Below are 26,245 nucleotides of genomic sequence, written 5' to 3'. Positions count from 1 at the left end.
TACAGTGACAGAAAAAACAACCCCTGAGCTGCCGAGGAAGCCCAGTCCATTTTAGTGGAGAGTGGGATTTAGAAACCGAGATGAAACACCAGGTGGGCTCACAGTTACTGGGGTAGCATTTAGTGAATAGAGCTAGGATTCATTGTTGAATCGTGGGGTCACAATTGACACCTGTAGCTCAGCCCAGTATTATCTCCTTTCTTTCCATATTTATGTCTCTCCTTTCCCTACACTGAGCGTCCCGATTTCCATCACCATCAATATGTTATTCATTTGGTTTATCCTGTAACAAAATATAGCACAGAATTACACCAAAATCATAACTAACAAGACTACTAAAGGGACCTGGATGGCTCAGATGGTTGGGCGTCTGCCTTCGGCTCAGGTCATGATCCCAGAGTCCTGGGATCAAGAGTCCTGCATCAGGCTCCCTGCTCAGCCTCTGCCTCTCTCTTTGTCTCTCATGAATAAATAAATGAAATCCTTAAAAAAAAAAAAAAAAAAAAGACTACTAAGATTATTAAGGCTATTAATATTTTGGGGCACCTGGGTGGCTCATTTGGCTAATGTGTCTGCCTTCAGCTCAGGTCAAGATCTCAGGGTCCTGGGATCAAGCCCCAGGTCAGGATCCCTGCTTAGCAGGGAGCCTGCTTCTCCCTTGCCCTCTGCCTGCCGTTCCATCTGCCTGTGCTCTCTCTGTTGAATAAACTCTTAAAAAAAAAAAAAAAGACTTAAGATTTCTGTTTTCTATCCCATTCAGGGCATGGAAAGTACTGTGTTCTGAAGTCTGTGAATGAATTCCTTTCTGTGTGGTTAGCAATTTGACATGTAGTTAGGCTCATGGGTTTCTGTAATTTTAGGATTTGCTTTTCTTCATCCTTTCAGATTTAGGTTTGAGCATGTTGAACATTTGTACAGTTTAAAAATCAAACCACAGAGAGAGATACCAGAAGAGTCTCACTCCTACCCCATCCCTTCCATCCCATTCTCAGCTACTTCCTACAGGTAACCATTTTCCTTCATTCGTAATTATCCTTGTTCCCATGCCTGCACTCACACTTTTTTGCCACTTGTTTTTTCCTGCATATCCTGGAACTTACTCTCTACCACTACAGAGATTGCCCCCATTTTTTCTCAGGGCTGCATGGACTATAGTGTGAGATGCACAAACAGCAGCCAGTCTCCTGCAGATACGCATTTGAGTTGTTAAATATTTTGCCATTACAAATGATATAGCAATAAACAACTTTGGGGCACTGTTTTGCATGTATGGGAGTGTATCTTCAGTGTAAATTTCTGTAAGTGGGATTGCTAGATCAAATGGTAAATGCATATATACTCTAGATATTGTAAAATTCTTTATAAGGGTTGAACTATTTTCACTCCTGACAGCAATGTATAAGATGTTCTTCTACAGTCTTGCCATCAGAGTGGCTCATTGAAATTTTTATTTTTTGTGAATCTACCAAAGGTGAGAAGTGGTATCTGAGAGTAGCTTTAGTTTAATTATTATAAATTGACAATCTTACATATGGAGAATAACTTTTCTATGATCTATTCATGTCTTCTGCTTTTTCTGCCTACATAATTTTTGGAACCTTTTAAAAATATGTTCACTTGTAGCTGGTGAAACCATTCTGGAAAACAGAATGGAGGTTCCTCAAAAAGTTGAAAACAGAGCCACCCTAACGACTCAGCAATCACGCAACTGGGTATTTACCCTAAAGATATAAATGTAGTGATCCAAAGGGGCACATGCACCTGAATGTTTATAGCAGCAATGTCCACAATAGCCAAACTATGGAAAGAACCTAGATGTCCATCAACAGATTACTGGATAAAGATGTGGTATACATACATACATATATACACAAACGCATACGTGTGCACACCCCCCACACAATGGAATACTATGCAGTCATCAAAACCCCCCAAAATTGCAACGCCATGGATGGAACTAGAGGGTATTATGCTAAGAGAAATAAGTCAATCAGAGAAAGACAATTATATGATCTCTCTGATAGGAGGATTTTGAGATGCGGTGGGGGGGTTGTAGGGGTAGGGAGGGAAAAAATTGAAACAAGATGGGATCAGGAGGGAGACAAACCGTAAGAGAATCTTAATCTCAGGAAACAAACTGAGGTTGCTGGAGGGGAGTGGGGTAGGAGGGATAGGGTGGCTGGGTGATGGACACTGGGGAGAGTATGTGCTATGGTGAGTGCTATGAATTGTGTAAGACTGATGATTCACAGACAAGTAATATATTATACGTTAATTTTTTTTAAAAAAGTACACTTGTGGTAAGCACTGGGTGACGTATGGAATTGTTGAATCACTGTCTTATATACAAGAAACTAACATAACACTATGTTAACTACATTGAAATTAAAAATTTTTTAAATATTTTTTAAAATGGAAGAAATAAATAAAAATATATTCTTTCATTCTTAAAATACTTGGACTTTTAAGAGTCCTTTCTGTATTAGAGATTTGGACTTTATCTGTGATACATTAGAAATACTTTCCCAGTTTGTCATTTTTATGGTATATTTTTACAATGTAAAGTTTAAAATTTTTTATATTTAATGTTATCAAATTTGTTATCCTTTTGTTTTTGGGGTTTGAGTCCTAGTTTAAAAGTATTTCCCTACTTCTAGGTTATATAGGATTTAACCCTTGTTTTATTCTAATACTTATATAGTTTCATGATTCTTGCATTTGGATCTCTAATCCATTCTGGATTGACTAAACAAAACAAAACAAAACCTCCTCACTAAAGACAAGTGTTATCTTTTCTGTTTTTCACCCCCAAGTATAACATTTTCTCTTCAAGTTTGTGCTGTTCTTGTTTTACAGGCAAATGCTAAAATTAGATGAACGCTCCAGTCAGCACTTGTCACAGAGTCCTGGAGATCCTCAGTGGGAAGCAGCCAACTCGCTTCCCTCCCAAGCCACAGCTCACAGCCGGGGCTTTGTCCAGACAGAGCACAGGAATTCATGAGGGCTAGCTGGATATGATTTTGATAACCTCCTTGTCAAGTGTAACAGTATCAACTACTTCCAGTCAAGAGTTTGTTAGCCTAAAACACTTTCGTGGAGAACTGAATTCGATAACCCCACATGTACTAAGTCTCCTAGCCCTGGGAGCATCAGAAACGCTCACAGAGAAACAGCATGTCAAATGAAGGGGAAATATCCTGGAAAAGCCAGTGTTGAAGGAGCTAAACCTGAGTAGGCTCAGTGGAGAGGTGGCGGGTGCTCAGGCCGCACGAGGAGTGGATAACGTACCCTAACCATTTTCTGAGACATGGCCTGAGACAGATTCAGGGCCCCACCCTGGCCAGGGGACGCTGTCAGTGTGGCTGAGGAGTGCACGCAACCACCTACCACATGGACCAAGGACATGATGCTCAGCCAGACAGCCTAGCCCTTGCCCCCCTGCACCCCGCCACCTCACCTGCACCCGCCTGCCTCCTTCCCTTCCAGAAGGCCCACTAAAATAATGAGAGCAAACAGGCAGGTGTGGACAGGTTCCAGGCATTATCTCATTTGATGCTAACAATTTCACCATTATTAATTACCACTTTACAGATGAGGGAAGACAGCTTTCAGAGAACAGGCAGCTTGTCCAAAGTCACAAGGCTGGAAAACAGTGGAACAGGAATGATGCCTGCTCTGACGCCAAAGCTCTCCAATACAGCTGGTTGGGGGCTAAGGCAAAGCTAATGACCTCAAAAGTCATTAGCTCCAAGTTCTTACTGGCTCCCAATTCTATAACCTCCTACCCAAAATTTGAGTTAAATGGACTTTTTTTTTTTTTAAGTTAGGGGAAAACCTTGCGATCTGCTACTATATGCCTGCTTCATGTGACAGAATATGAAAGACTCTCACCCTCATGGTTATTCTGGCAAACATGGCTCACCCTGAATCAACAGTGCTTCTGGCCCCATCCCGCAGGTTACAACAGAGAAGGGCAATTGTCGAAAAAAATCAAATACCACCCTGAGGACACAGTCAGACAAATTCAAACCACTGGACTCAACAAGACATCTGGCCTGGGTGCTTTATGGAGGCAAAGCTATGGAGGAAAGATGTGGGACAGCCTATTATTCAGAGACCAAAGAGATACACTAAACAAATGTCCACATGACCTAGACTGCATCCAGATTCAGGAAGGTGGAGAGGACAGTAGGGAAGATATTTTAGGGACCTCCTGGGAAATTAAACAGCCTGCATGTTAGATTGTATAGCAGAACAACAGTGCTCTCAGATGTGGTAAGTCATCGAGTGGGACCCTCAGTCCCACAAGTTTTTATGGGTCAGCTGGCACGGAAGCCACTTTACTTTCAAGGGGTTCAAAAAACTGCACGTATACCCCAAGTACATATAGGGAAACAGAATGCAGGAGAATTCCCAATCTCCCCCATCCCCAATCTAATCACTGCTTCCCTCCACTCTTGCAAGTTTTATGAACAGTTAAGAGTTCAGAGCCCTCAGGGCCGCCTGGGTGGTGTTCAGTAGTTAAGTGCTGCCTTCGGCTCAGGTCATGATCCCAGGGTTCTGGGATTGAACTCCACACCTGGCTCCCGCTCAGCGGGAAAGCCTGCTTCTCCCTCTCCCTCTGACCCTGTTTGTATTATATTCCCTCTCTTGTGCTCTCTGTCAAATAAATAAATAAAATCTTAAAAAAAGAGATTTCAGAGCCCCAGACCTGAGAGATGGAGGTATCCTTCAGCCACCCCGTACTCAGTGAGCACATATCACGTACAGGCCCCAAGAACTCAGGAAGGTGAGAGAGAGGGGAGCGCCCTCTTCAGGACAGACAATCTGCTTAGAAAACAGGCTGCTGCACCAGCTACTAGGATGCTCTTGGCCCAATCCCTACAATTTATCAGCAAAGAAAGGCTCGGCCTGCCTGTGGCAGGCCTGTGGTGAACTGGAGGGGCTCCTCTGGGAAGGGGCCAGCCCACCTGCAGTCTAGTCTTTTGTGAGAGAGCTTAGAGGGAGGTTTTGCCCAGGCAAAAGACTGAGGTAACCCCCAAACAAAGCACCTGCCACACTTCAGGAAAGATGGTGTGGGGGGGGCAGGGTTCCTGGATCCTCCTTCACCCCTAGTTCTGTACTGACACCTGGAGTGAGGGGTGAGGACTCTGGAAAGCTCAGAGCTGTACAGAGACTTGGCCTCTATTTTAAGAGGTGGCAGCAGCCAAAGTGATACAGTAGCTGAGTCCTCCCTGAAGCCAGGGAGGCAACACTGCTGCCAGCTGGCTAGCATTGGGGGGTGGGGGGAGAGGGGGAGGCGCAGGGGAATCGGAACAAACTTGCCCCAATCTCTCAGGATTTCAAAGCTTTGCATTAATTCTTGGAACAAGGCTCGGGAGTTCCCGGGACTGACATCACAAACGAACCAAAATGAGAACTGTTAAAACCTCAGTTGAGGGAACTCAGCAATGAAGACGTTGTTGAAAGCAGAGTGCAGGGGGTAAAGGTCAATGGGCAGGAGCAAAAAGGAAAGGCAAGGTGGGGAGGAGGGAGGCGGCGGCACAGCAGCCTTGGCAGAATGGCTATCCCCAGTAGGCTGAGGCTCTGGGCAGCACGAAAGCCACAGGAATCATGGGGCATCAGGGACTGAGACCCACAACGACCACCATTTCCAAACCATCATGGTCCCCAGAGGAAAGGAAAGCACTTGGTGCAGAGGGAGGTGTGCAGGGAAGGGAGGAGGGTCTGCAGCACACATGGTGTGGCCTCGGCCAGCCCCGCCAGGTGACCCGCCCCCAAGGAGCCTTCACTTGGCAGCATCCTGAAGCTGGCGCTTGGGGCTTACACAAAGACACACACTGGCTTCACCTCCACCGGTTCCTGAGCAATTCTCAGGAATAAAACAGGTTTCCAGGAATAGTGTGCCACTCTCCACCTGGGTACCTGTGTGAAGTGAGGAGGAGGGACAACCTGGTCATAGCCCACAGCTCAGGGACACTGACACTTTCCTCCATCTTCGGCTCTAAACCCAGCTTTCTCAAAGTGAAGGACCCGTGCCCACTGCACACGGTACAAGAAAGCACTGGGCACTCAGCACAAGGCAGGGGGTTGGGGGAGTGTAGGCAAAACCCCGTACAGAACTCAGACACTTCGTGGTCTGACAATAGGTCCTAGATACCATGCAAGCTGAACATGAAACTTTTTTCCCTCTGCGGCTCTAAGCCTAAGGAAATGGGCACTAAACTACAAAGACATGCATACACAGACCACCTACAATCCTTACAGCTGGGACACGGAGAATAAAGCCTGCTCCCAACACCAGCAGCCCCCCTCCCACACTGTCCCACCCTTGCCATCCCCGCAACCCCAACGGCTTTATCTATTTCTTTGATCCTGTGGTGATCCGGAAGTAAATACGTGAGTCTGTTAAAATGATCCTTCACTGCCTATAGTGAGCATCCAGCAGAACTGTAAGATCTTCCAAGGACTCATTCTCTATCAAGTCTCAGATGGACTTTAGGAAGCTTGTAATAATCTATTTGCACAATAATGGCAAAATGTCACCTACAGGCCACCTTCAGAAGAGCCACCTCTCCTTTTCACAAAAGGAAACAGAGCTGGGGAGGTCATCTGCTCCAAATCAGAGGGCTGAGCGGGTCCCTCTAACCTCCTGTGCTTGCTGCACTCCCCCATGTGTGACGGGAAAAGAAACCATTATTTGCCACTTGCCTTCAGCTAATGCTTTACACCAAGTACTGTAGGTTCTGACTGCCCACAGGATTACAGTTCATCATTAAAATGTCCAACAAGGGGGTGCCTGGGTGGCTCAGTGGGTTAAGCCTCTGCCTTTGGCTCGGGTCATGATCTCAGGGTCCTGGGATGGAGCCCCGCATTGGGCTCTCTGCTCAGCAGGGAGTCTGCTTCCCTCTCTCTCTCTCTGCCTGCCTCTCTGCCTACTATGATCTCTGTCAGATAAATAAAATCTTTAAAATAAAATAAAATATCCAACACCCTGATTTTTTTTTAAAGTAGATCAATTACCTTTATTAGTTGCAATCCTGTTAGTTTTCCTTAGAACAGTAATACTTCACTTTTAGTGTTACCCATCCATTAAAGCAGCATCACCGCACTGCCAAATTAACCACACACAACTAAACACCTGACACGTGCATCCCACCTTTATCTGGGTCAGCGCCAGCAGCATGGCCTTGGGGAGCCTCTGGAACAGACCCTGGGAGGCCCCTCCTCCACCCCATCCTGAGGAGGAGCCAGGTGGAGCCGGGTATCTTAGTACCATGGACGGCTCCTCCCGCTGAGGTCCTAGGCCTGCCTTGCTCCACTGGAAACATGGGAGGAGGGGCTGTGTAGGGGAGGCAGGGGGATATGTGGCCACTGTTTGGATTTCTGCTCTTCTCTCACTCAACCTACAGGAAATGGGCCAAGGGCATAGGAAGTGGTTCCACTGGAGAGGGGAGCCCTGCCCCTTGGGGCCCAGAGGAAGAAGGGAAAGAGCAGGGATTAGAGAAGTCAGTTCTCTAGTGGGAGGGGTGAAGGGTGGGGAGATGCAGAGGAGATAGAACACCTGAATATATAGGTGCAGCAAACAAACCTCAGAGGTGGTGACCAGCCAGGCAGGAAGGGGGAAACACCCCTCACCATCTCAGTTCACCTGTGCTCAGCAGGCCCTCAAATATACAGTGGACAAACACTGAAACGAATGTATCAATAACAGCTTAAGGCTTTGCAGAGTTGGAATCCACAGCACTAGCAGCAAGGATCCCAGGCAGGAAAACAGTGCTGCTAGCACAGAGAAGGAGAGCAAGAGTTAACCCAGTGCAAGAAGGGCCAGAAGCCTGAGGGGGTGACACTGGGGGGTGGGTTGCTCCCTCAATTCTCCCCAGACCCAAAGGCAGCTGATTCAAATTCATCCAATCATATTCTTTAATAATCAACACACACCAAGGCACACCCATGTTTTTCTTTCCACTTTAGGATCAAAAGCAGGAATGGACTTCCAGAACGCAGGCTACAGCTGAACTCATCATTCAACCCTGAAAAACACACACGTACACACACTCTGTCTCCATCTGTCTCTCCCCACTGGCCCCTGGCTAGCTCCACACAGGGACCCTGAAACCTCTAACATTTTCCTTCCTATTTCCCCTCCAGAATCTTGCATGAATCCCACTATCTTTCTCCTAGATATCCCTGGTCCCCTGAATCTGGCCCATCACCCTCTCCACACTACATCCAAGTAATGTCTTTCGAGGCGCAGCCCCAGTAGGCAAGTGCCCCGCCAGTGGAGCCCAAGCAAGCTTTCTTGTCCCGCTGAGAGAACACCCAAGCATCAGAGACTGGCCCACAGCCTGGCCTCTGGTCAAGGGGGAGGCCTCATCAGGCTGACTTCCTGACTTTGCCCCTGCCCTGCCCAGGATGGAAGTTCCTTCAACCCTCCTGGGCCAGGAGCCCACTGAGTCATCAAGACCCATCTCACATGCTATCACCTCTCCTAGGACTCTCCCTTCAAATCCCCAAAGGTGCAGGTGGCTGTCCCATAAGCCTCATAGCACACGCTCATCTCAACAATTCGCACAGCTGGGTCCAGGCACCCGGGGCCTCCCACACAGACTGTTCGCTGCCTATCTGCTGGAACAGGTCAGTACTTTCCTCCTCTTTTTTCCCACGTTAAGAGTATGGACACCACCACACTGTGACAGCCACAGAAAATCCACATCCCAAGACGAAACCACATGAAAGCACCTCAACACACGTTGTCCTGCCCCAGTTGCACACATTCACTAACATGGTTGGCAGACGGAGACCCACCTCCCAATCTATAGCTAGGCACGCAGCCACACCACAGTGAGGATGGGACCCACGGCTTCCCACACCTCCCAAGGACATGGGTGGGGCTTCCCCGACACAACGCTCCCACCGTGAAACGGAGCAAAGAAAGCCACACTCACCACGCCTCTTGGGCACAGGGTGCAGACAGGCACTTAGTGCACACACAAATGTTTGCATGCGCACATCTACTGCAGCTCTACAGGCTGGGTCCCCAAACGATCCCAGCAGGTATTTCAAAGCCCTCTCCTGTTCCTTCTCGTCTCAGCTGCTAGGGGGTGGGTGCATAGACCCAAGCTGTTCTGTTTAGGTCTCTTGTGCCCCAAGATGGGTAAGGGGTAAGGGGGTCCTGAATGGGTGCCCTCCCATCTCTTTGCCCTCACCCAAAGGCCCCCCCCCCACTTCTGTCTCACCAGCAGGCAACTGTGCCTGCGGCTGCCAGGCTCAACTGCCAGCCAGGACTAGCCTCCTTGGCATAAGACCAGGGCAGAGCTGCACACTGCATATTTTACTACACTAAAGACATATGCTTCCACTCTTCTGATCAATCAGCAATCTTCACTCTTCAGATCAACTAGCAATCTCAACTGTAAGCACTGCCCAGTTTTACAGATGGTTTGTGCAACGAGTTCCCCAAGGAGTCAGCTGTTTAGAAAAAGAACAATCCCCAGCCACCCTGCCAAAGAACCAATGGCCTGTATAGAAGGTAAGGCTCCCGAGTCAGTCAACAAAAGCTTTTTAATACACTCTGGATTTGAAATACAGAACCTCGAATGCTTTCTCAAAGGACTGAAAGATGCTCCCAACCAAATTTATCTACCTGGCTCTAAGAAAATAACTCAAGTCCTCCTTGGAATGCCCAGAACACATCCCTTCCCTCTCACAGGTCAATGACACCCTGCCCCTCCCCTCACAGGTCCTCTAAGGAGACCATCCCCCTGGGGTAAGGGAGGTGCTCAGAGTGGTGGATATAGGCAGGCTTTCAGGGGCTGGGGTTGGACAACTCCAAGAGCTGGACACCCCCACAGCCTTCTATCCATCCACAGACCTGCCGGGAAGCTGCCCTATCCCTTCCCAGGACGCAGCCTGCAAGGCCAATCAGAACACCTTAACTCTGCTCACAGCCCTTCCCGTATTTCTCCTGTCCCCAGGTAAGGGCAACCCTCGGGAGGTCCCTGAGGGTTCAGACTCCTCAGAATACAGTTCACGAGTCTCAAGCTGCTTTCTGTAGCTTCTTGTTCTTGTTCCCCCGGCAGAGAAGGCAAAGCCCTCCTCAGGCTGTCTCTGACAGAGCAGGGGACAGAACTCCCGAGTGTAATCTGCTGCCCTTCTACTGGGGACAGAGGGCTGCTGCAGCAGGCTCCAGGCTGAGAGCAGAGCCGGGGGCAAAGGAGGAGGCTGAACTGTGATGAGGGTGGAAGAGCAGAGAGCAGAGGAATGAGCGGCCCGCACAAGGAGGCAGGCAAGGACGGTTCTTTTCCTTCCCGTGCCGGCTCCATACCCATTTGAGCTGGGGGCTGGGGATGCAAGGTGAACCAGCCAGAGCCCTGGCACCGAGGGGAGCACAATCCCATGGGAAAAGACACGAAAACAAAAAAGGACAGAGTGGACTAAGAGCCACATCAGAAGACTGTACACGAGATGCATGTGTGGGGATTCAGAGGAGGCAACAACAGAAGCCTTGGGGACACAAGCGTGCTTCACAGAGGGGGAGGGACAAGCCGGGAGGATAAGCAGGGTTTACTGGTTGCTGGGGAGCACAAGCATAGGAGGAGAAACAACGGGCTCAGGGAGGAGCTCAGCCCAAAGCAAGTGCAGGGCTCAGAGGCCAGCCCACGGCAGGGTGGTGGGACAGAGAGCAAGGGAGAAGCCTATGGGGTGGGAGTGGTCAGACTTTGAAGGGGGAGTGGGGCTACAGCCTGGCAGGCAGCCCAGGGGAAGATGCAACGGGAGCAAGATGGGCAAGGGGGGCACAGAGTGGAGAGCAGAGCCACCCTGGAGGCAGGGAAACCAGTGGGCACGAGCAGAGCAGTTAGGTCTGAACTAAAGGAAGGGGGACAGGAAGGGGATCCTGGAGAGAATGAGACCTGCCCACTGGGGACCCGGAAGGAGAGGGGAGTGAGTCTGAGTCTCCAGCTTGCCCGCCTGGGGAAGAGAGGCTGGGCCCTCCACCAAGAAAAGAAACACGGGGGTGGGGGTTGGGGGGTTGACCGTGGCCACTAGGATGCCCCCCACCCTGCCAGCTCCAGCTAGTCCTTCCAAGCAGCCCTGAGTGAGTGGCCTCACTCCATGCCTCAGGGGGCTTCAGCACCCCAATTCAACACCCCAATCTCACCTGCATCCAAACGTTGTCTGCAGCAAGGTTGTGATTCCCACGCAGAAGAAAATGGTCCCGATGAGCTGGCTGGTGGCCCACTGGTCGTAGCCCACGCACATGGCGTCGGCCAGCAGAAAGGGCACGGCGATGGTGCCACTGAAGCACGTCAGGTAGTGCTGTGGGCGACAGGAGGGGTTGGGGAGAGAGAAGCGCTTCCTCGTGTTTCTGTCCGATCCTATCCGAACCGGAGCCCCGGCTGTTTGTGAACAACAGCCCACAGGAAGACTCTCTGGTGTTCAGGGTACATATGCCTACCCTGTAGCACATCCTCTCCCTTCTTTAGCGCTTCACCTTCCTGGCAGTTTCCTGTCTATGGCTCGCCTGAGCCTGGCCTGCACAGGTGAGGTTTATTTACAGAACTCTAACTGGGAACACCTGCTTTGTTCAAATGCTTTTTTAGCATCAGTTACTAAGATCTGAGATCCCTTTCCTCTAATCTGTTGACACAAATTGTGTTGCATGGAACTATTCTTAAAACAAGCCCTCAGCAGTCATGCTAGGTTTTTCTTCTCGGGTGTGATTTGCCAATATTTCACGTGGCATTCTATATATATTCTTGAGATCATCCGTCTTCCTTTTATTTATTTATTTTTTCTTAAATTCTCTCCAGTCTGTGGGTTAAAGTTACTCAAGCGTCTACGCACAGGGTGTTTCCCATCTTTTTCTAGGGCCTGGCATTGTTTGACTACCATCAGGAAAGGGTTATGGGTGTGTGGGAGCTGTGGGAACCCTCCAGAAAGTGCCCATCCCCCATTCCTCCTTTGGGACCTAGCCCCCGCTTTTGGCCCCTGGTGGGACATTCCGGGCACTCGCTGCTCACCTCCCTTCCTCCCAGAGGTCTGTCTGTTCAGGTCCCTCTTCTGATCTGCAAACTTCCTACTTCCCTTCCCAAGTTTCCCGTCTCTGCTCTCATTTGCCAGAATGGGTTGCCTAATGCCCGACACTCCACTATGCAACACTGTGAGGTGTTCCGGACGGGGAACAGAACGTTCCTGTCTGGGACTTTGCAGAGCTGCTCATAAGCTTAAGAGCACTGCAGATCGTCAAGAAAGGCATGACACATGCAAGGTTTCCTGATCCTATAAGACCAGGGAATGCTTCTAAAGACATATGTAATATAAACATTTCCAAAAGTGAGTTTCCTGAATCTGATTCAGGATACTCAGCCCAAGCTAAAGACAACTTAGCTCCTTTGGCTGTGACTCCTCCTTTACTAGACACCTTTCAGTCCAGGTAACCAGCTGCTTTGGTGCCCGTGTGGGAGGTGGGGACAGAGGTGCTGAGGGCGCTGGGAACCAGACCAAAGCATCAGATGTCTGCAGAGACTTCCCCTCCTCCAAGTGACTACACGTGTCTGGGGTGCATTGGGACCGATTTTTCTCAGCATCTGAAATACCTCAGGTGGAACAACCCATTCCAACTTGAGAAAGGAAAAAAGGAAGTCAAACCTCAGAACAGAGTCCGGGCTAAAACAACCAAGGCAGATATAAGCCAGGGCGTCAGGGCCTCTGGGCCTCCCACCAACCCCTAAGTGGGAAAAGGGTACAGAGAGAGGGGAGAAAAACATCCAAGATGCAGGGCCCGCGTCAAGCTGGGTCACCACCCGCCTGGTCTCCCAGCATCTGGTGGCTTGCCCACTGTGTTCCCACGGCAGTCCGCAGCAGACGAAGCCTCTACGACAGCGGGTCTCCCTTCCCATGCAGAGAAGACTGAAACCTCCTATGTGCATCCCGGCCAACAGGGCACTTGTTGGTGTCACCCCTGTTTCACAGCAGAACTGACCACGACTGGACTACATGACCAGGAGTGAAGACCAAAACTTCTCCTCCCTCCCTCACTGCATTCTCCCCTCTTTCTCTATCTCACTGGCCCTTCCTCTTTCCTGCCACATCACTCATCTGCTCATTCCTTGAGAGTTTTCCCTCTTTCATGCCTGCGTCCACCTCTTCCTCCTGTTCTTTTCTTCCTTCCACTACTATGAAACAGATGCTAATGAGTCCCAGTCGCCATTGTTAAAATAGAAATTTATAATAAAGTTGTCCATAAATAAAAATCAAAATTGAATTTTTAAAGAATCCAGACAGACAAGTTGAACATTTGCTGGTAGTTACATTCTAAGGGAGCCATCTTACCTGTAACCCCAGAAATATGCACAGGTACCAGGGGGGTACATCTTCTATGGTATAAATCATGTCCGATCTCTGGGGGTCTAGACTGCCGGTACTATCCAGGGTTTCGGCAAGAGAGCTCTGTGAGTGACAGGGAGAAAAGGCATTATTTAATAGAAGCAAGGACCAGGAACACACTCAGCTTGGAGCAGGCCACTATTACTGAGAAACAACTTTATGAAGTGGTGGCCATGCTCTTGCAAAAATCAGCCTTGGCTGCCTTTGATGCAATGCTCAACACACTCAGCGAGACGACCAGTCCTCAGAGTTTGGGGGCTCGGTATCCCTTGTCACAGACTCATCCCCAAGAGCACCCAGCTTGCTCAGGGTTTCTCTCCAAGCCCAGGGGGCCCTACACAGAGAGGGATGTTCCCTGGTTGACCCCATAAACGGATGCCTTGGCATGAGCAGTTCTCAAGTGGTGCCTCAAAGGAAGAAAACGTTTTAAAACGCTAACCACTTTCAGACAAAGAGCACTAATCTGTCCCTTCTACCCTTCTCATCCCTGCAAGGAGAAAGATCGCTGAACTTCAAAACAAAGTCCTACACCCTCCTATCAAAACACAGCTGCTCTGACACATGGCGAGTGAAAAGTAAAATTCGAAAGGACACAGGTAGGATTTCAATTTTTGTTTAAAAACAGACTAAAGATATATTGATAGTTTAGGGAACAGGGTTTTTTCCTTTCCTTCCCCCTCCCCATTACTACAGACTTCTAAAAACATTAAGTGTTGTATGCTTTTTGAGCCAAAATCTTCACAAAGACTGGACACTTTAGATTATAGTCTAGACGTATTCAGTTGATGTCTACATTACTTCTCAGCTAAACAGAAAACTCAAGATAACCTCAAGTTATCTCATGTACCCTCAAAACTGCTCTGGGTTCTAAAACTCTATGAACAATTTCTTAGAATCCGAGATGGGCACTTTAAGTCTTTTGTAACTTAAAAAAAGTGCCTAAAAGGAAAAAGTAAAAGATGGTTCACAAAAAAGGATGATGACCTTCTGACATTATCTAGCCCCACTTGTGCCCTCTTGTCCATGGATATGGTCCACAGAAAGACACTGACTCCCTGTTCGTCAATCGATTTCCTGTGCAGAGGCAGACAAGGATTTGGGGCCCAAATACCACTGAACAAAGGAAGTGACGCAGTTCAGCCTCACCTTTTAAAGCCTAAGGGTAAATAAACGTCTGATGTAAGTTGACATTTGAGCTAATCCAAACGAGAACTGAGGTTGACCTTTCAGAGAACTTTTCCTTCCATTTTAAACAAGATAGTGGCAGATCTGCATTCCTGAATAAGTTAAAATGGATCACGTGTGCCTTTAAAAAATCTGTTGGTAGGGGTGGTAGAGAAAACACATGGGTGTGAACAGTGTTGTATGCACTAATGTGCAGGAAAGGGTTAATTCAGCAGGTCTGGGTTGTCCAAGCCCTCACACATTTCAAAAAAATGGCTTGGGGGGTGGTTGGGTGGCTCAGTAGGTTAAGCCTCTGCCTTTGGCTCAGGTCATGATCTCAGGGTCCTGGGATCGAGCCCCACATCAAGCTCTCTGCTCAGTGGAGAGCCTGCTTCGCCCTCTTTCTCTGCCTGCAGCTCTGCCTACTTGTGATCTCTCTGTCAAAATAAATAAAATCTTTAAAAAAGAAAAAAATGGCTAGATCCTTGCCTGGCAATTGGGAGACAGCCTGTTAATCCTTGGAATAGCCTGGGGTTTTTTGGTTTGTTTGTTTAAGTTTTTCTGTTCATTTGAGACAGGGAGGGAGGGAGAAAAAGTGAGTGGGGAGGGAGAAGGAGAATCCTGCTCTTAAGAATGTGTCTAGGGGTACCTGGGGGGCTCAGTCAATTGAATGTCCAACTCTTGGTTTCAGTTCGGGTCATGAACTCATGGGTCATAGGATCTGCCTTGCATTGGGCTTTGCACTCAGCACCCAAACTGCTTGAGATTCCCTCTTCCTCTGCCCCTCCCGCCCAACTCTGTCTCTGTCTCTCTCACACACACACTTTCTCTCAAATGGATCTTTAAAAAAAAAAAAAAAAAAAGAATAAGCTTTTAAAAGTCTAAAATGTAATATAAAAATGAATTTAAGAAATAATAAAATTTCCAAGAACTAACGGATATGTTTACAAATTAGAAAAACCCACCAATGAATTAACTCAATGAATTAACGAAAAACTATTCAGATATTCTGGAAGGCAGCCATGATACCACCAATGTTGCTCAGACTCAGATATTTTGAAAACTCAATAAAACAATCAACTGCATTAAGAAAGACCTTAAAACAGAAATTTAAAAACAAAGGGAAATAAAACATGTTGACAGAATTTTTTTTAAGAAAAGGAATAAAAAGTGCACATGAAGGAGCATAAGAGAAAACAGATATGAGTAACAAAGTAAGGGTCACAGGCTGGAAGTGGGAGAAAAAAAAGAAATCAAACAACATAAGAAAAAAAAATGATTAGAGAGAAAGGATAGCTAGCAAAGGCTAGCAAAAGAGATCCAAAATATGTCCCTCAAATAAGAAAACCGAAAGAATAGACTGAAACAAAAAATAAAGACAGAATTTAAGACAGCTTTCCTAAAATAAAAGGGTCCTTAATGCTAAATACTCCAAGTGCCAAAAAAACACTGACCCAGAATAGTCAACATCAAAACATATCTAAGTAAAGTTACTGAATATCAAAGATAAACAAAGAATCCAAAAAACAGGCAAAAAGACCAAGATGCTGATAAAAAGAAGAAAACAAGACTGGCCCAATTTCTCCACAGCCAAAATCAATACCAGAGAACCAAAGAGTAGCAACAACAAGGTATGACTCAATTATTCTCTTATCTTTGTACTACACAATTTTCCAAGCATATACAAAGGTGGAAATATGGAATACCAACCCCAAATCTCTCTCTAGCTTCAAAAATTACCAATGCTGTATTCTTGTCTAATCTATTCCAAGGGAACTTCCTTTTTCAAGAACTGCTGGTACCTTAATTTTAAACAGAATCCACAAGGATTGAAAGTTTAAAAGGTCTTTAACTTTAAAAATAAATCTCAACATTACAAAAATAGGTTCATCTTTAGAATAAATGAAATAAGATGGGATTGAGAGGGAGACAAACCATAAGTGACTTTTTTTTTTTTTTAAAGATTTTATTTATTTATTTGTCAGAGAGAGAGGGAGCACAGGCAGACAGAGAGGCAGGCAGAGGCAGAGGGAGAAGCAGGCTCCCTGCCGAGCAAGGAGCCAGATGTGGGACTCGATCCCAGGACGCTGGGATCATGACCTGAGCCGAAGGCAGCCGCTTAACCAACTGAGCCACCCAGGCGTCCCCCATAAGTGACTTTTAATCTCACAAAACAAACTGAGGATTGTTGGGGGGAGGGGGCTTGGGTGAAGGGGGGTGGGGTTATGGACACTGCGGGGGGGGGGGGGGGGGTGTGCTTTGGTAAGTGCTATGGGATGTGTGGACCTGGCGATTCACAGACCTGTACCCCTGGGGATAAAAATATATGTTTATAAAAAATTAAAAATTAAAAATTAAAAATTAAAAAAAAATAGGTTCATCTTCTATTTAACAAGCTTGGTAACCACTGCAACCACCCAGCTGTTGAAACAATGGGCAGCAAAAGACCCCAGTGCCAAGCCAGTGGGATATTCAAGTGGGTACACATTATAACTACTTCACTTGTAACTAGTTCCACATTTTGGCAATCTCTGCTTCCTAAAAACCTCATGCATGCTGTTTTACATTCTCCGGTCCCCCATGCAAGGGACCTAGGAAGTCACACGTCATAATAACCCCATTTTATAGATGAGGAGGTAGAGACCCTGAGGAGCCAAGCGGGTCGCCCAGCAGTTGAACACAGGCTGTCCACAAAGGCTACACTTGCCACCATGCTACTCAGCCTCCCAGGAAGAGCAGGGTTGCTGCTTAGAAATTGCCAGAAACAATGGACTCTCTGAAATTGTGATTAATAGTGATTTGCCCAATACCGCTGCAACCACTTCACGTGCTGCTGTAAACACACATGCTATAAACATATTTTGCCCAATACTGCTCCAACCACTTCACGTGCTGCTGTAAACACTGTAAAACAACAAATTGCTGATATTTCAATGGGAACATCTAAACCGTTTACTTGTAGTTACTTCATTCCTGTTCCAAATACCCTCACTATAAACAAAGTTCAATTCCTTCAACATCCCCCAAAGAGGAATCCCAGTAATACCAAGGTCAAGTTCAGAATGTATTGGGCGTGGGTCTCAATGCTATGGTCTTAAAGATTCATGGTCCGGGACTCAAGGCATTATCCTTCTGGTCCCTTTCATGAATAAATCCCTTTGAGCACATTCCAAGATGGGTATCTTGTAGCTAACACCATATTAACCAGCATTTACTATAAGGAGCTCAAGAGTATTAAGAGATACCAGAAGTCAAGTTTTGTATAAAATAAGAAAATACATAACAACTAACAGCTTGCTATAATTAGGAAAACAAACATGAATATGGAGAACATGTGGGGTGATCTCTCTGGCCCCCACTCATCCTGTCTCTCCTGCAAGGTTCCAGTGTTACTTCATGGTCAAGTGTTCAAGACACAGCCTTTCCATGCCCTTGAAAAAGCAAGATCCCACAGGGTAGTATCCTCCGAAGTTTTCTTTGCATGAATTCAAGACAGCAGAGGGCCTAAATTTCATTTTTTCTCTAAAACACGGATTGTGATAGCACCTCTCTAATTGGGTTGTGGTGAGGACTAACAGTGGCCCCTTGCCTGAATCATAGAGCCCAAGGTCTGGACCATTCGCACCATTTAATACATGACAGCTCTTCCCCCGAAACCTGTCATTTCATAAAGAAAAGCAGCCAGTGAAACAGAAAGATATCTTCTCTCCCTAGTACTCAAAGAAATACGAATGTTTCAAAGTTTAGACAGTGAAAAAGATTTTCAAACAGGCAAATAAATGTCTAGCATAAATGAGCCAGACATTCTTCCTGCCAACAGTTCACTAGAATCAGTAAAAGGTACTGCCAGAGATGTTAAAAAGCCCTCAGTGTTAATGCTCATTGTTATTCATTTCAAAAGATGACCATCGTTTCCTGGATAATGTAGGAGGGAGTCCAAAATCATGACAGCCTATACCCTGGAAATTCTGGTGACTCTGATTAAGGGCCCCGTACACAAAAAATGGATACAGCCAAAAGAGTCTATGAATTCAGAAGCACTCTACTACAAGATGTAGCACTGGATGCTGAGACCCAAGCAGGCCGGGCGGTGGCTCCCTGCCCAGATCCTGCTCCATGGGCTGTATCTCAGCTGCGGATGTAGGCATCGGCCAACATGTCAACAGTGGCCACTTGAATTCCTGCACTCTGAGGACCACTTTGGAATCTAAGACCACAGGAATTTTAACATCTCAGCATGAATCTAATAAGCCTCCATAAAATTTATAATAGACTGACCAAATTTATAACAGCTTGACCAAAAAGCAATACTGGCCAAGATAGCCAAAAATGGAAAAAACCACAAACACAAAAATTCGATTATTCTAGAATTTCAATATTAACGTCCTTGTTCTTTATCATTTTAGTGATGACACTGTAAACTTCCAGTGCTAATACCCAGGCTGGGTACTATTTGCAGGCATCGACTTTCTAGTGGTCTGTTTCTAGAATATTAAGTGAACACTATCTAGAATATTAAGTGAACATTACCTAAAGTACCATCCAGGGTCGCCTGGCTGACTCAGTCAGTAGAGCATGCACCTCTCAATCTCAGGGTTATGAGTTCAAACCCCACAGTAGGTGCATAGCTTACCTTAAAAAAATACAACTGTTCTAGAATAACATTACATTATAGAAACTAATTAGTAAATTTTCACAGTGAAAATAAAATGTGCTTTAAAAGTCTACCAAATTGGAGTGGCCTGGATGGTTCAGTCTTTTAAGTGTCTGACTCTTGATTTCAGCTCAGGTTACGACCTCGGGGTCATGCTCTGCACTGGGCATGGAGCCTGCCTAAGATTCCCTCCTTCTCCCTCTACCTCACCCTCCTTTCTCTAAAAATAAAAAATTAAAAATTAAAAAATAAAAGTCTACCAAGTAAAACTCAAATGAAGTTGAGATGTTTTAGAGCTGTCGTGAAACCTGTAAATATGTCACTTTTCATGAATTAGCCATAGTGACCGACCCCCCCCCCCCCAAAAAAAAAGGGAAAAAATAAATCAAGACATCTGGACCCTCTTTGGGCAGGTCTCTCCTGGCCCCTGTGAATAGGTTCCCATATACTGACCTCAAAGAGATGGGAGGAGGCAAAAAAAAAAAAAAAAAAAAAAAAAAAAAAAAAAGATTTTCCCATCTCAGCATGTGATTTCTATCACTTTGTTCATTGTCACAGTCTACATAAGCCATCCACAGGCTTCTCTTTTTTTAAATTATGAAACAATTTAATAAAGCTTTAAGTACTTTAACTAAGGATATTTAATACTCTCAAAGACAGTTTCAATCTGAGTTTTCCCATCATCCAAATCATTTCCTGAAAGACAGGAGTGAGGAATATGAAATCTTCTAATGCCACTAATGTGGCAATAATATCCAATTAATATATTATAAAACATTCTAAAGTATCGGTGCTAGGTCATTTTTAAATGTATGCTACGCAAGATCTACTGGCTTCTCTTATTCTCGTTTACCACAACAGAATAGCACCAGGCACAACACTGATAACCACCTATGTTACTATTTCATCTAATCCTAACAAACTGAACAGACACTAACATTTTTATTCCCTCTTTGGAGTTGAGGCACCTGATACCCAGAGAGCTTAAGTAATTCCCCTGGGGATCTGGGTCACAGTAGCATCCAGAGCTGAGTCCAGACTCACACTCTGAACCACCTCCCTCAGCATCCTGCTTGAGGTCTTTAAAAGTAAGGACTTCTATATGGGTCTCACCTTAACTGCCATCAAGACAATTAAGTCACTTCCACTCCTCCTCATCCCTTCTATTTCCATTGTGAAAAGAACACACCCAGTCAGGGGCATGGAGAGGAGTCCCCAGGAAAGACAGCCACGCCCTGCAGCGGGCCTGGGACACGGGGAGGAGGCTGGGCCCAGGGGGTACCTTTTCTGCTATGCCGTTTTCCGTCGTGTAGATGGCCATGAGTTCGGTGTCTTCATTGTCCTGTTCCCCGCTGGACGTGGCACCTCCATTTATCACCACCTGCAGAGAAGCACTTCATTTATAGGCTGTTTCATGGCACATCGCTGCGCTGTGTGGTAACATTCTCCCCAGACGCCTTTTATAATCTTCGTAACAGACCCAAGCCCTGTGTGTTCTGCCTACCAAATCGGCCGAGTTTCAGGTTTTCTTAAAAGAACCCCTGGACAAGTGTGCACCGCCTCAGCAACTGTGTGTGTTTCTGGCAGCGGCAAGCAGTGCACTGCAGGTCCTACAGGGGAGGCCGGAAATGGAGCGGCCCCAGAAAGCCCTGGGAGTGCCCCCTGACTCCCAGGAGGCATAGTGGGGTGCCGGAGCCGCAGACTCTGGTGGGGGTCGGGGGAAAGCATCCTATGCTGCCTCGGTCAAGATCCCTTCCCAAGTCACCGCGTGATGAGGATTCTGAGCGGCATCCCCCGGGAGAAGCAAAACACACTGCTCATAACCCAACGGGCTGACGTTTCACACTGTGGTTACTATACAAACTAGCTTGCCAGCACAGGCGCAGGCAGGCAGTAACGGGTGGCACTGGACGGGCGTCGGGGCTGTTCATGCTGACAAAATCTAGTTTCTGGGCCCTCAAAGTAAGGACCAGAATTCATCACCACCGTCACATGTGCCTGCCCTGATGAAGCAAATGGAGTCATCTTAGGTCTTGGAAGCCTGTAGCAATCTTAAAATATTTTTACTCTTTAGCCAAATGGCTCCATTTCTAGCGATCTATCTTGAAAAATTGGTACTGAAAAATAACTATGCAAGAATAGCAGCACAACTTTATTTTTAAAATATAGAGAAAAAAAGACAAAGTACATAAAAAGTTTAACATCTGGTAAAGTATATTAGAGAGAAGTAAAAAATCAGTGATGGGGTAAAAGACGGTCCAGCGCAATGACTACAGGCCACAAAGGTCGATATCAGTAGTTGGTAAATACCTGCAAATCAATAAAACAATCCACAGGAAATGAGCAACTGACAGGAATCTACAACTCACAGGAAAAAACTTAAATATCTAAATATTTAAATATTTAATAATTAAATTATTATTTAATTATTAAATATTTAATCTGATTAGCTGTCCAACCTCATTTAAAATTATAGAAATGAAATTTTTAAAATTTTCATTTTTTAACATAAACTAGGGGGATATTTTATTTTTTTATTTTTTATTTTTTTAAAGATTTTATTTATTTATTTGACAGAGAGAAATCACAAGTAGGCAGAGAGGCAGGCAGAGAGAGAGAGAGGAAAGCAGGCTCCCCGCTGAGCAGAGAGCCAGATGCAGGACTCGATCCCAGGACCCTGAGATCATGACCCGAGCCGAAGGCAGTGGCTCAACCCACTGAGCCACCCAGGCGCCCCTAGGGGGATATTTTAAAAGATAAATCTGCTGTTGACCAGGGTGTAGGGAGAAAAACTACTCTCAGTTATCAGAGAGATTACATTCTTGGTGGACTGGCCTTTCTGGAGGGTAAGTTAGCACTAGAACAAAATAGGCATCTTCTTGGACCCAGCAATTGCACTCACAGAAACTTATCCCTCCAGAAATATCCATGCAAATGGTATGTGCATTCAAGACTGAGGACTGATATTTAAAATGCTGAATCCCTGGAAACAACCTAAATGTTCAAAAAAGAAAAAAAAGACACTACAACCAATGGGAGAAAAATAAAGATAAACATTGTAAGATATAAGATACTGATTTCAAAAATAATGTGACTGGAAAGAAAAAGCCATTAAAAAAGAAAAAATAAACTAAGGTACTAATAAGGAAAGAACTCCAAAAAACATTGCTTCTTTAAAAAGTCACAAAATAGGGGTGCTGGGTGTCTCAGTGGGTTAAAGCTTCTGCTTTCCACTCAAGTCACGATCCCAGGGTCCTGGGATCAAGCCCCGCATCAGACTCTCTGCTCAGCAGGGAGCCTGCTTCCTCCTCTCTCTCTGCCTGCCTCTCTGCCTACTTGTGATCTGTCAAATAAATAAATAAAATCTTTAAAAAAAAAAAGTCACAAAATAGCCTAGAATTATCCTAATTATGCTTTTTTAAAAAATCTTAATAACCTCCCTGTTTTGAACAGTTGGGAAAGGATGTAGAAAGACTCCAAACCAATGATAGGAAGGCTACCCTAGGGACAAGGACTAATGATGGGCACACCTTTCATTTTTTATTCCCACTCCTCCTTTAACATTTGGGTCTTTTAGAATTGGCATGTATTTTTGAGTTATTTGTTTGCTGCCTTTTTAAAAAAAAATTTTTTTTTATATTTTATTATGTTACATTAGTCACCATACAAGTATGTCATTAGTTTTTGTTAGTGATTCAAGATTCACTGTTTACGTAGAACACCCAGTGCTCCATGCGTATTAATACAGGCCCTCCTTAATACCCAACCCTTTCTAAACAAACAATAAAAAAGATGTCCACCAAAGTATTAACTGTGGTTGTCTTTAATCAGTGGGGCCATTTTCATCTTTTTCCCTTTATGTATTCTGGAATTACCTATAATGAAGACAACTACTTTTTGGAATGGGGAAGAAATTATAATGACTAAAGATCTAGTAAGCAGCACAGCTTAGATTGAGGTGGTCCAAAGATATTTCAATCCCCCCTTTTTTAAATAGTTGAAAAAATCAGGCAGTGAAAAATTCAACTTCTTATACAGACTGATAACCTAAGCATTGAGGCTACTTTAAAGAATGCCAGAGATCTGCACTAACTAGTACGTAATTTTTACAGAGCAGAGTTTTCTTACGGCACCTTGAAGATTTATTTCTAGGACTACCTCTTAAGTCATGCGACAGCTTTTTTACACAAGTTACCTGGGTTTGGGACATTTGTTTGCCCGTAAAACCAGCTGCCAGCAAGAGAGACCTTCCCAGCCAAGTTCAAGTCTACAACAGGAAACACTAACATACTATCAGAGCCATGCTCCAAGTCCTATCACAGCAGTGCTCAGCCCACGGAGACGCCAAGATGTACACACACTCATGATGAACTCTCCTACTACAACAACGCTCAGTTACTAAATCATCAAAGAAACCCAGATGGGATTCAACGTCCTGTCCTGGCTAAAACCCCCTTCATCTGCACACATGGCCCATTGCCATGGAACAACTGCTCCGTGGGGACAGGGCTTCCTTCAAGGTGTTGAAAAGGTTTCAGAATTAGGCAGCAGTGATGGTTGCCCAACACTGAACATGCTACATGTCACTGAATTGTTCGCTTTAAAGTGGTTAATTTTGCTAACCAATTGTGAGCATTTCACCTCAATGATTTTTTTAAATTCATATATCAGCATGAAACAGGAGATTTTGGCAGGATTTATCAATTCCCACGCCTTTTCGGACTTACTCCACACACACACACACACACACACACACACACACACACACACACAATGAGGTAAGTACTATAAGATGCAAATGCTTCCCAGCCCAGGCAAAGACTCACATATTCATTTGACGAAAGGTCTGAACACCTGCAGTGCCCAGGCCATGAAGATACAGTCCTGGCATGCCACCGCCACCCCCACCCCTGCCCTCCAAGGGGTGCCACCTGCAACAGGTGCCAGGCTCAGGAATTCGGACTGGAGACAAGGGGCCCCCGTAGGGAGCTGCAAAGCAGGGGCAAGCAGAGGCGGGCCACGACAGGATGCCCCTGCAGACGGCTGCTCTGCTGGCAGCAGGCGAGTGGAAGGGCGAGGTGCAGTAAAGGGCTTGACAACGGGAACAGAGGCAGGCAAACCTTTAATGAAGCTGCTGCTGGGCACTCAAGACAGCAGTCTGGGCCAAGGTGTGAACAGCGCTCTGGGACAGGTAGTGTGGTTCGGGAGAGAACAAGGATGTGGTCCTAATGCCCCTGGAGACTGCCGGGATGGGAGCACAGCATTGTGGCTGCTGGGTGTGGGCGCCAGGCAGACACCACCGCAGTCAGACGGGTAACACACTAGCCCTGCACTGAATGTCAGGGTCGGGGGGGAAGGCATCCCAGCCACTGTCCAGTTCAATCGCCTGGGCCCTGGGCAGATGTGAGTCCTGGTCCCAAAGAGGCTGGTGCAGGCAGGGCCAGAGAAACCAACTGTTACAAGAGCAGTGTTTGTAAACCTATCAGAAAGGTGGCTGATTCCTGGAAATCACACAGGACGCTTACTTTCCCAGGCCAGTGCAGGATGTTTATTTAACTATAAAGAGGACTGACCTAAATCACCGTGATTTCTAACATTTTTCCACAGGTCAAGCCATGCCTGAGGACCTCAGAGTCCAACTTCCATCCCTATCAGCCTCCAGTTCCAGAGCTGCACTGCTGCCCTCCACCCTGGCACCCTCACATCCTACTCCCAGCGCTCTGCCATGTCCTGGAAGGTGGGAGGTTCTGGAGCAAGCAGCAGATGAACGAAGTTTCTACTGAAGGGAGAGGAAGACCTGGCAACGGAGAGAAGTGAGGGGGACAGGAGGTGGGGATGCCCACAAGGGCGCCTGCCTGACCCGCCGCCTCCACTGTGTGTGCATGCAGGAAACGACCAAACATGACTGAAAAAATAAAACACTGCTTTGTTTTACTAATATGTTTCCTTTGGTTTACTAAATTAGCTATTCTGATACTTTAGGCTTTTTTCTAAATGTGAATTTTTTTAAAAATCAAATTTAAAATCCATTCTTCAGAAAAGCACAGATTTTTAAAAGGATTTAAAAAAAATTTCACATATTTGAATCTCTAAATATTACTTCAACTGGGAAATAAAACACAAGTTGGAAAGCCTCTTTAATGTAATAAAACACGTTTCCTTTTGTGTTATTCATAGCATGGCTGTAACACCGCATCTTGGCATCTTTCATCCTAGGAAACTGATCTAGTTTTTATTTTTAAAAAGGGGGCGGGGATTATTTTTGGGAACAGGATGTCCTTTCTCCCCACCAACCAAAACTATTTGAAACCAGACCTGATGGCTTTAAATTTTTCCGCTACACCAGTATTATAGAATCACTCCATCAGCTATGAATCAAGCAGGTTTTCTCTGCCTGCGTTTGTCCCCAGTATGCAAGACTGAGGTGGTCTCTGTGTGGGACAGTGTGTCTATCACTCTGTAAACATGTCTTTCTTACTCAAGTATTTTATTTCTAGTAAACAAAGACAATAATGCTAATGTACTTGTTTCTAAACAGTAATCCTAAGACGGCCAAACGTATGGGAAGCAGGAGAGACAGGCGCAATAGAGGAGTGCAGTGCTGAGGGTCAGTGTCACAGCAATGTCCGTTTACACCAACAGCAAACGAGCCTGTGTTACTCACACAAAGTGACAGTGAATGGCAGCTGAGGACACCTGCAAGTGGAAGGGGACAGGGACCTGGGAAACCTTGTGCCTCTGATCAGAGGTTCAGAGCTCAGTCCATCACCTGCTTGGGGTGTGGTATAAGTCACCCACCACTCTCACGTGTCCAATAACTAAGTGAGCTGTTTTCTACATACTCACTTTGAAAGTAAAAATGAAGTACCCTAAATTAACTGTTTTCTACTCTTTTAATAAGAAGGTAGCATTATTCTTTCCCTCCTACACACACACACACACACACACACACACACACACGAGATTATTTCCTCTAGTATCCGTATCTACAATTAAAATGTCTTTAAAGAACAGCAGCATCAGGGAGCCTGTGTGGCT

General features: G+C 45.9%; 1 protein-coding gene and 1 long non-coding RNA gene across 24 annotated transcripts in view; one reads left to right on the top strand and one right to left on the bottom strand.

Annotated features, from left to right (window-relative positions):
- Positions 1-26,245, bottom strand: part of SLC23A2 (solute carrier family 23 member 2) — a 132,734-nt gene that overhangs the window by 35,143 nt on the left and 71,346 nt on the right. For all 23 annotated transcript variants that reach the window (XR_014315282.1, XM_082744438.1, XM_082744433.1 and 20 more), the window contains 3 exons: positions 20,490-20,588; positions 13,336-13,452; positions 11,162-11,319 (listed from right to left, as the gene is read on the bottom strand). Coding sequence is in view for 22 of the 23 variants with exons in the window: in XM_082744438.1 (XP_082600564.1) it covers positions 11,162-11,319; positions 13,336-13,452; positions 20,490-20,588 (374 nt within the window). In the remaining variant the exon portion in view is untranslated. The remainder of the gene's footprint in view (positions 1-11,161; positions 11,320-13,335; positions 13,453-20,489; positions 20,589-26,245) is intronic.
- Positions 24,034-25,145, top strand: LOC309871460. Its single transcript, XR_014315296.1, has 2 exons — positions 24,034-24,398; positions 24,815-25,145. It is a non-coding gene; the product is annotated as an uncharacterized lncRNA (long non-coding RNA).

Source organism: Mustela nivalis (assembly GCF_964662115.1).
Source record: "Mustela nivalis genome assembly, chromosome: 8".
Classification (NCBI taxonomy): Eukaryota; Metazoa; Chordata; class Mammalia; order Carnivora; family Mustelidae; genus Mustela; species Mustela nivalis.
Note: the sequence above shows the minus strand (reverse complement) of the source record. Positions and strands in the feature narration are given on the sequence as shown.